Source organism: Meles meles, chromosome 10 (genome assembly GCF_922984935.1).
Source record: "Meles meles chromosome 10, mMelMel3.1 paternal haplotype, whole genome shotgun sequence".
NCBI lineage: Eukaryota > Metazoa > Chordata > Mammalia > Carnivora > Mustelidae > Meles > Meles meles.
The window spans coordinates 99,082,296-99,093,382 of record NC_060075.1 but is presented as its reverse complement, the minus strand read 5'-3'; the positions used below and the strand labels follow the sequence as shown (position 1 = coordinate 99,093,382).

Genomic DNA, 11,087 nt, shown 5'->3' with positions numbered 1-11,087 from the left:
CCACAGCCGCAGACCTGCCTCCCGTGGTATTATGCAGCGGGCTGTGAAGAGCGTGGGGCGCACCGATTATTGTGCGCCACCTCCGCCTGCCTCAGATCCACATTTTGAAACCAAAGACTGAGACTTCGCCCCCCAGGCCAAGCGCAGCTGCGGAGAGAGGGTGGTCAGCGCGCCGCGCAGCCTCACTGCTGTGTTGGGAACACCACCCAGGCGCACGGTCACGTGGCTCCCAACCCAGGGAGTCTGCAGCAGATGACGGCGACTCCCAGCCCGGATTTCACGGAAAAGGAACAAAGTATTTGTTGCATTTATTTGTTCTATCACTACAGAAGAAGCATTTTCAAAATGTGTACAAAAGGATCCTCTATTCCTCCAGGGGGTACGCAACCCTTTGTTCACAGCTAAACAGAAATAATTTAACATCACCAGAGAAGGCGGATGGGAAATACAAGTGCATTTTCTCATTTACAATCTTGTACGCGTATTTTCCAGAATGGCGGACGAAGACCTAAAGCCGCACCGGGATGCAAGCAAATTGGACCTTGAGGATACCCACAGAGAACATTGTAAAAAAGTGTATTAGAAAGTATTTGAAACAATATTGCATATTAATACCTGGTTACATCTGTTCACAGTGAAGGCGACCATACCCACGTGTGGATGTGCTTCTTTCTTCTGAGTCCTGTACATCTTAAATAGATCTGACTGTGGTTCATTTTAAAGTTAAACACACATACGTACACACACACACACACACACACACACATACACACACTCTGAGCTGAATGAAAGCTGACTGGATTGTAAGTACAGTTGACCCTTCCTTATTGCTGAAACTCAAAAAGTGCAGGTAAAGAGAAATACATTTGCTTTCTGATTTGTCTCTGCAAGTCCATCTGATTCCGTTTCTGTTTTGGCAAAAATACCACACTATAAGAGCTATACGGTAATCAAAACAAATCAAGAAAAAGAAACTCACAGAAATAAAAAGACCCCCCCCACAAAAAAAAACCCCAAACTCACATCTCCATTAACAGTAGCTTCCTTTCTCAATGAAGATTCTAGGATTTCTTTTTGTGGACACTTCTCGATTGGAAGTGGAACGTGCCGGTCTCTGAATTTGACTGGTGCTGGGATATGCCCTTTGGTGGCAAAGCAATGACACCCCAAATCTTTTTAGTGATCCTTCCAATAGGACAGCCTATGCGCTGAGGTCCATGTCACAGAAGGGACCTGGGTGAGGAGAAGGTGTCCAGGCTTTCTGTTGAGGGAAGCTCAGTGATGGGGACGGGAGGGGAAGGGCAGTGATTTCTTACTGTAATCGACACATCGACCCACAACTAGTGACCCTCCTGTCTCCAGTGTTTATTTTAAAGATGGTGTATAAAGCCTAGGCAACCTTCAGGACACAGCGGTTCCCAAGACACACACTCACACCATCCAACAACAGAACAGACCACAGGACATAAAGAGGTGAAGTCATGCAAAACCCTACTTTAACCAGCTAGAAGAGAAAACGTCAACAGCTTTCGTACAGAATAGGACCACCCTTGTAACATAATTTAATTACTTGTTGCCATTCTATGGGACCTTACCTTAAACACAATAATCTCAAAGAAAAATGGTGTTACAATATAAAACCACAAGAAAAAGTGTGTAAATAGATGGTTACATTGGCTGGAAAAGGCAGTGGTGGGGGGAGGGGATGGGGAGCATTTTAGGAAAGAACATCTGTGGCCACTATTTACAGTTCTGGGTTAAGCTTTGTCTGAAGCCACATGGTGGGAAAACTAACTCCTTTCCACCAACTGGCTGTGTGGGACGGATGGAACAGAACAGGGCAGTTCAACTGCCAGGAAACCGGAAATCTCTGAAGTCTCTCACCTCGACCATGTTCGCATGGATGAAATATAGCTTTCTCTGTGACAGAGCGTGGAATCACAGCCGTCAGCAGCCCTGTCTGTCTCTACCTGACTCAGCACATCCAAGCGCCCGAGTCTCAATCCCTGTGACTCTGTTTCCCGTTTCAAAACACCACACCGTTTCATAAGCAAAGACACCCGCACCTCAAGAATGACATGTGTGGGCTCCGTCCTTTCAAGAGAACTCCAACGCACATGAGATTTGTTTCTGAGGAATGAGAGGGACTATTTCATTTATAGGATTCGCAGTGAGTACTAAGGAACACAGGTCAGGAGCTAGACCCCCAGCGGGGACAATTCTTCTAGTACCCTTGCTCTTGGGAAGGGTTCCCAGACCCTCGACTGGTTTAAGTGGAGCAGGGGTTCTCAACTCGGGATGACTTGCTTGCCCATGGGACATTCGTCAACATCTGGGGAGATTTTGATTGCTACTGGTATCTGTTGGGTAGTGACCTGGATTGATGCTAAATATTGTGCAAGGCACAGGGGGTTCCCCCATCCCAAACAATGATCCATCCCCAAATGTCAAGGGCACTGTGACTAAGAAACCCAGATTTAGATTACATGCAGGGGTGCTTATAGACAATTCTTTTTTTTTTTTTTTCACATTCACCTTGGTTCAGTTTTGGCAAAGACATGTGAACATCGGAAATTGTATGCTCTTACTTGCCTAGGTGGTTGGGGTAATTATCTTTAATGATAGGATTAACCTTGAGGGCTACCCCTTCCAGTGGGGACTGGAATCGCCAAACACCTCAGCGGGGCTCCTGGCAACATGGGTCAGGAAGGTTCTAATTCCAGAACAACCTGCCTCTTTCCCGTCAGACCTCGTTCGTTGGTTTCCTGGTCGCTCTGCACCTTTCAAGCCCTGGGTGATAAAAGATGGTCCTATTTATGGGTGGGCACATAGGGGCTGCTCTGTCCTTACAGGGGAGTTTCAGACTGTTGCAAAGTTTAGTTTCTAACAAGTAGGTTCAGCATGTTAGCCACATCTCCTGGGCTTTGCTTGTCACAGTTCCTTGCTCTGAAAGTGACTGATCATATTGCATGCTTCTTTTATGGATTTTAGGACAAGAATAATATAGCGTGAGGGCAGGGAAAGAAATATACCAACAAACAAACCAGTGACATTGTTGAAATGGGGTCTAGGTTGGGCCTTGGAGGAGAAACAGACTTCTGGCTGTTGGTGGAATCAGCCAGGGAAGGAAGGAGTGTGGAATTTGGAATAAAGCCTTGGTTTCTGAGGAATGTTACCACTTGAGAGGTTCAAAGGAATTAAGGTCAGCACTTCAGGATGGATGTTGAAACTGCGGTGTCGGACTCTGGGTATGAGAGGCACAGATGTGAGAAGGCAGAGGGCGGAGATCTCCAGATGTACCTCCGGGAGTGTGGAGTTGGGGTTCCTTCCACCTGCCGGAAAGCCGGAGAAGGCTGAGCAATGCTACAGCAGTTTGGAAACTGAGACGGAGACCACCAGGTCCTCCGACCCCTCCTAGTGCCCTTTGCCTGGGGAGTCCAGCATTGCTCCAACAATGTACTTTCTGTTCAGGCTGTGACTTACAATCACATCTTTTACAAACTGCAGGCTTCTAGACCTAGATGCACACACGGTCAGACGCTCAGCTTGGGTTTCTTGGCCCTGCTGTGTCGGGGTAGCGGGGGAGCACCTGACAGGCTGAGGACCAAGGGCTGTGCTCACTGCATCTGGGGCCTCGGCAGCCACATGGGGTGCAGGGGATGCTCAACACAGCTCATTCCTTCCCAGGCCCTGACCTATTTTTACCAAACATTCTCTAAAAATGAGCAACTCTTTGGAGGAGGGGAATTCTAGGAAGCAGGGAGGGGGGTTTCGGCTAATAGTCTATGAGCACATCTAGTAACATAGCAGTTTGGGGGCCGGGGGTGGGTGGGTCCATATGTAACCTTGTCTCCAACAATAAAAATCTCGCTTCCAAAGGAAATCAAACCCCAGCCAACCAACCGACTTTAAAAAAAAAATACTAAACGAAACGAAAAACCACCTAGAAATCAAAGCACAAGGTTCCGGTCCAGTCCGGGCTGCTGGCAGGAGGGGAGGGCCTGCGCCCCGCGTGCCTCTCTCGGCGGGGCTTAGCTCATGTGGAAGCGGTGCTCGCCCCGCGTGATGTGGGACGAGAACTCGTACCGGTCCTGGCTGTGGTAGCCGCACATGTTGCACTCGAAAGGGTCGCGGAAGCCGTGGCAGCCCATGTGGATGGTGTACATGACGTGGTCCAGGAAGAGCACCCGGCAGGGTTCGCACTTGTACACCTTCATGGGCTCCCCACTCGTGCCGATCACGCGGAAGGCGTCCTGGGAGCTCTCGGAGGCCGCCCGCAGCACGTCGTAGGCCGGGTGCTCCTCCTTGATGGACAGGCCGTTGCGGGCGTGCGGGTTGATGTGGTTGGTCAGGTAGATGAGGCCTCGCTGCTCCTCGTTATTGCTCTCCGTGTCTGTCGAGTCTTGGCAGCTGTTGCTCGGGGATGCCTCCCGCTCGGAGGACACCGACTTGGCCTTGGAGAGCAGCAGCAGGTTCTCCACGGCGCTGTCCTGGGCCGAGTGGTTGGACCGCGGGGGGCCCTCCGCGTGGGGCTTGTGGAGCTGGTACATGGGGTTCATGACCGGCACCACCTCCGAGCTGCCAGGGGGCGTCTGCACCAGCGGGCGCAGGGACTCCGCCCCCAGGTAGCTGATGGCGTTGTTGATGGCTTGGTCCATCACGTGGGTCTGCATCATCTCATTCTCTTTCTCGTAGCTGGCGCTGCTGTCATAGGGCATGTCCGACAGGCACTTGTCCCCTGTGGGAGGCAGGTGACAGTCAGTGAGGCCAGATTAGCTCTGTACATGACAGCGAAAGCTGAAATCGACACGGGTGGGGGATGGGCGGGGGACACCCTACCTCAGGGCGTCCCAGTCCTCCCGCAGAGGACAAGCCACACAATCACCTCCCAGATGGAGAAGGTGGCGATATCCCTGCCTGTGGTCACCCAGCAGAGGGACCTGCCCGGGGTCTACACTTAAACAGAACTGACCGGACAACTGACTCTCTGAACCAGAGTGAACGTGGGTCATTATAAACAGCACACCTTCCAACCAAATGCTCACCCACTCCCCGCGTCTCTTCCTCTGGAGGGTATAACCGGACGTTACTACATTTAAGATTAATATTTAAGTGATGTATTTTCAATAGAGTGTCCCAAGTGATTTGCTGTAACTAGTGAATCTCGTAAATTTAATCAAAGTACATTAGTGTATAATTATTCATGATAGAATGTGATGTAGTTATTTAAAACAGTACTAGATGGGGGCACCTGGGTGATGAGTTCGTTAAGCGTCTGACTCTTGATTTCTGCTCAGGTCACAAGCCCAGGATTGTGGGACGGAGTCCCACGTTGGGCTCTGCAGTGGATGTGGAGCCTGCTTGGGATTCTCTCTCTCTTTTCCTCTGCCCACCCCATCCCTGCTTGGAATCTCCCCGTCCCAAATAAATAAATAGATAGATAGATAGATAAAAAAAAATAGTATTACATGATAGAATTTTAAATTCAGGGGCGCCTGGGTTAAGCCTCTGCCTTCGGCTCAGGTCATGATCTCAGGGTCCTGGGATGGAGCCCTGCGTCGGGCTCTCTGCTCAGTGGGGAGCCTGCTTCGTCCTCTCTCTCTACCTGCCTCTCTGCCTACTTGTGATCTCTCTCTGTCAAATAAATAAATAAAATCTTAAAAAAAAGAATTTTAAATTCAGAACTTTAATACTCAGAATAAAATTTAGTCAAAAGATATGATTGACATTAAAGTTTACTGAAAGCTGAGTTTGGGCTCTGAGAGTAAAAAGATGCTCAGGGTCCACTGCCCACACCCTCCCCACTTCCCGCTCCCCTGATCTTTCCATCACTGGCAGCACCAGAGCCACGTGCCACAGAGGTACGTGTGGGGAGGCTGGGGGCAAACCAAGGAAGCTCAGGGTAGAAGGTGCCATTCATCTGATCTTTCCAGAAACTACCAGGCATGAACAGTGCTCGAGGGACCACTGCCGAGGACTCTTAGCATGTGAGCTTCACCTCAAGAAACTTCTGGTCTGGCAGCAGGGTTTGCAGCTGTGGGCAAGCTTGCTGCCTGGGAATGGTGAGCCCTGAGACCAGCTCTGGCTGCTGAGTAAATATTTTCATCAAGATGCACCTTCTTGGGGTGCCTGGGTGGCTCAGTCATTAAGCATCTACCTTCGGCTCAGATCATGATCCCAGGTCCTACTCACTGGGAAGCCTGCTTCTCCCTCTCCCACTCCCCCTGCTTGTGTTCCTTCTCTCACTGTCTTTCTCTCTGTCAAAAAAATAAATAAAATCTTAAAAAAAAAGATTCACTTTCTTGGAATATTGGTTATAGGTTCAGTATGAAACCAGGGCTTAATTAGCAAATTCCCTGTTTGCACTTTACTCAGGACTACTGGTTTGCTTTCCTTTCAGGACTGGTTTATGAAACAACAAAGCCCCTGAGGCACTCATGAATTGTTTACATTTTACCCCTTACTCTGTTTCTTTTCTTCCTCTGACACATCTTCATTGAGCACTGAGTATCTCCTGGACCAGAGAGGAGAGACAGACAGGTGAGCTAGTAAAAAGTGTCCCCATCCCTAGCGGCACACAGCTAACAGGGGACTCAGATATTAAGACAGAGCTGCACAAACAGCATGCCCCAGGGTGTGAAGTTCGATGAAGAAAACAGAAGGCTTGTGTCACACTGGCTTCTGACCTAGGAAGAGTCAGCCAGGTGAGTAGGGCTTGTGTCCCACACTGAAAGGAGCAAGGGGAAAGCAAGGGCAGAAGGAGCCTGGAGCTTCGGAGGGACAGAGTAAAGATGGTGGGGCCAGAGCCTGGGTGCAGGGCCAGGTGGAAATGGCATACAGTCAGATGATGGGACTAGACTGAGAGGAAGCTTCTGTCCAGGGGAAAATGGGGAGCTCCTGAAGGATCTGAGGGAAGTGCCCCTCGGGGTAACAGGCAGAAGAACACGTTGAGAGATGCAAAAGTAAGTGAACTTAGAGACTCTCCCAAGACTTCAGGTGATGACCTCTGGTGAGGGTGTGGCACTGGAGGGTCCCCACGCTGCCCACACGGACGCCTGACGTCAAGGTCTCTCACTAGCTCTTAGCAGCAGGGGAATAAACTCTCTGGTAGTTCAAAACTTACAAACTAACCCGTTTAGAAAAATGTTTCTGACCACTGATAATTGTCCAGGGTTTGGCCCCACCATGCTACAAAGTATCTTTTGGTCTCATTTCTTGCTTGCAGAGGAGATTTATCATGAAACGGCTCAGCCTGCATTCATTCTAATCTACTGGTGGTCAGGAGGGGCACATGCCCTGATAGTGGAACAGTGTGATCCTCAGATTACAGAGAGGAAAACTTGCTGCTGGCCAGTCACACCGCTGCAGAAATGGAACAGAATGGATGGAATCTCTCCACGAGGTGGATGGCAGGGGTGGTGTTTCTCTCCATTAAGAGTTCAAAGAAGTAATTCGATAGCATTACTAACACCACAGAGTTCTCCTCGTGCTGGTGTTGAGGTGGTATCTTGTCGCTCTAACCCCAGAACAGACAGTTTGTAGGGACCCTGGTAAGGACAAGATGAGGCACAGACTTTGAGGTTGATTTAGGTACGTATCAAAGTGTTTATAGCCCCACCAAAATGGTGGTTTCCCACCTAGTCATCCTGCTTCTCCTCAAAGTCTTGATTCCCTGGTTTCCCAAGTAACCATTAAAATCCATTGTTTTTAAAACTTTGTTGTTGGTCTCAACAACAAATGGAGAAAAAAATCCATATATTGCAGATTACTGTGGCATATTGAAACCCACCGAATTTCTCTTCCCCAATACTCCACAAAGTGAGAAAAATAAAAACCCACACAGTTCACTTTGGCAATCAAATAAATAAGAGAATGTGTTCTAATGAAATAGTTTAAAAAAAAATCAAGGACCAAGGAAAGGCAATTCTGTCCTGAGACATATGGTAAAATGTGGCTGCAAGTCTGACTTCCAAAAACCTTAACTATGAGTCAACAAAATCCTCAGCATTCTCCCTAATCTCTTCATATTTGCAGAGAATCAATTCAAATAAACATCTTCTTCCACTTCTGACCAAAAAAACAGTGAAAAACCTCTTGCTAGCAAGAACCAGGTGGGACAGGACAGGTGAGCAATGAAATTGGCTCTCTTGATAGGAGATATGTCCTCTATGAGGAGAAATGGCCCGAAGCTTCTCATGTCCCCTTGTGGGGCTGGGAACCACTCTCTAGCCAAGTGCAATGAAAACCAGTTCAGGACATTTAACCAAATCTCAGAATGAGGGAGAGAGAGAGCAGAGAGAAAGTCTTTTAACAAAGATTGCACTTTGCCTCACCTGAACTCCCCCTTCCACCCCATCCTTGGCATTCTTTTAGGATTTAGAAAATTCGATAGCTCTCACAGGAAAAGAAAAAAAAAAGCCTCACATACAGTGGGAAGAGTGTCGAAATGTCAATCAGGTTATATCAGCCCAAGCAGAATAGCAAGATGAAAAGAAATGCCATGGTTACAGTGAAAATATTTTCTAGCAATACAAGGAAGGAAAGGAAGTAAAATAGACCAATAAGCCCATCCTAGGAAAAAAGCTTAACGCAAGGAAGAGAGGTATCTCATAATTACTTTGTGACATGGACCCCATAAAAACAAGTACTGAAAGAGGGCATGCTAAAACAACAGAATGAGATGAAAAAAGGAGATGTCAGATCTCGGGAAACATAATGAGGTCCCCAAAAGTTTTATTAAGAATGAATCCATAGATTTAAAAACAGTGAGTAACAGAACAGAAGTTACTAAAAGTGGAATGATTGACATAGAGGAAAAACACAAGATAATAAGTGTGAATGAATGTGAAAAAACAAAACAATAAAAACAACCTTAAGGAAATGCTAACAGATATGGAAGACAAATTATCCAACACAGGACAACTGGTATCCCTGACAGAGATTACAACAGATGGAACAAAAAATTCTCTATAAGGAAAAGAATTTCTCAGAAATAGAGAGAGAAAAAGGGATTCTCCAGATTAAAATGGCAGGAAATTTTTATTCAGAATACAAAATACCAAAACACATTCTAGTGAGGCTATTTAACTCTAAGGTTAAAGAAAGAACTCTTCAAGCATTCAGAAAGAAAATGGAAATCACCTTTCAGAAAAAAATAACAGATTGGCCTTAGAGATCTGCACAGCCACATTCAAAAAGCAATGCCGTCATGGTACCACACACTCTTGTCAAGATAGAACGGCAGCAGGTAGACAACCTTGAACACAAAACAACCGTGGAAATAGAACACCTATAGCACCTTCATTTTCTTTTTTATTTTTTAAGATTTTTAAAATTTATTTGTCAGAGTGAATGAGAGCGCACAAGCAGGGGGAGTGCTGGAGGGAGGAGAAGACTCCCCACTGAGTGCAGAGTCCAACATGGGGCTCGATCCCAGGACCCTGAGATCATGACCTGGGCCAAAGGTCAATGCTTAACTGACTGAGCCACCCGGGCCTCCTTATAAACCCTTTCATGTTAAATCCAATCAGTTATGAGATTAATCAAAATAAATAGAAATGGCAGTAAAAGGACTGAGTCTAAGCCTTGAATCTATTTAAATATAGAATTAACACTAAGTAGCTAGACTTCCAGGAGAATTAGGATTATGGAACAGAATGTGAATAATAGGAAGCAGGACCATGTAAAAATAATGTAACTGAACACAGGGGAATAAAATTATGTCCTTATTTCCCAAAGCTACAGGTCAGTACATACTGCTTAAATGAAACAAATGGATTAAAACACTGATTTGAAGGTCTTCACATTTTTTTTTTGTAACCCTCTAAAGTAAGTTTCATTATTGTTCCTGTCTTTTTTTTTTTTTAATATTTTGTTTATTTGACAGAGAGAAATCACAACTAGGCAGAGAGGCAGGCAGAGAGAGAGGAGAAAGCAGGCTCCCTGCAGAGCAGAAAGCCCCATGTGGGGCTCGATCCCAGGACCCTGGGATCATGACCTGAGCCAAAGACAGAGGCTTTAACCCACTGAGCCACCCAGGCGCCCCGGTCTTCACATTTTAAATAAAGTAGTATATCTTTCTAATCTTTTTTTTTTGGGTTTTTTTTTTAATTTTTATTTGTTTATTTACAGCATAACAGTGTTCATTGTTTTGGCATCACACCCAGTGCTCCATGCAGTACGTGCCCTCCCTATTACCCACCACCTGGTTCCTCAACCTCCCACCCCCCCCACCCCCCTGCCACCCCTTCATAACCCTCTGGTTGTTTTTCTAATCTTGAAAAAATCCTTTAAAATAATATCTTTTGTGAGAAAATATTTATTTGAAGATCAGCCATGCCTCCAGTTTTATTTGTTTTTTGTTTACTTCTTAAATTCAAGACAGCTACAGAAGTGATACTTTCATTTTGAAAGAGCATCTGTAATACAATAGAATCTTTACATTTACTTCACACCTATCTATCAATCCACCTGTTCATCATCTAGCCCCTCACATACATATATATGGATAGAAAGATATTTATAATAATGCTCAGTTACTCTTAATACTGGCAATTTCTGGATGTCAGGGTTTGGGGGTGATTCTAAAAACATTCATCTTTCTATTAAAATTCCTATATTCACCATGTGTCATTTTAATAATGCAACAGGGTTGTGTTTTTCATCTCAGAAAAAAAAAAGAAAGAAAGAAACTATACCAAGATAATTATAATGGATAGCAGGAATATTGATCATTGTTATTCTCCCCTATTTCCTCTTCTGTATTTAAAAAGTTTTCTCAGGGTGCTTGGGTGGCTCGGTCAGTTAAGCACCCAACTCTTAATTTCAGTGCAGGTCATGGTCTTAGGGTCGTGAGGTCGAGCCCCACGTTGGGCTCTGTGTTCATCATGGAATCTGCTTGAGATTCTCTCTCCCCCTCTCCCTCTGCCCCTCCCCTCCTCTCTAATAACAACCAGAAACAACACTTTCTCCCAGTAATCACCCAGCGGACTAAGAACAATGAGTAGCATTGTTATGTAACATTATTGTCCCCTTTGTGATGGGCTTCATTGATCCGATGATCTCAGAGGATGAGATTTTTGATGACA

The 11,087-nt window shown here is 46.1% G+C and overlaps 1 protein-coding gene across 7 annotated transcripts in view; it reads right to left on the bottom strand.

Annotated features, from left to right (window-relative positions):
* Positions 1-275: 275 nt before the first annotated feature.
* IKZF1 (IKAROS family zinc finger 1) overlaps positions 276-11,087 on the bottom strand; it is a 96,478-nt gene continuing 85,666 nt past the window's right edge. For all 7 annotated transcript variants that reach the window (XM_046020652.1, XM_046020650.1, XM_046020653.1 and 4 more), the window contains one exon: positions 276-4,738. In XM_046020652.1, coding sequence (XP_045876608.1) covers positions 4,032-4,738 — 707 coding nt within the window. In that variant the 3' untranslated portion in view covers positions 276-4,031. The remainder of the gene's footprint in view (positions 4,739-11,087) is intronic.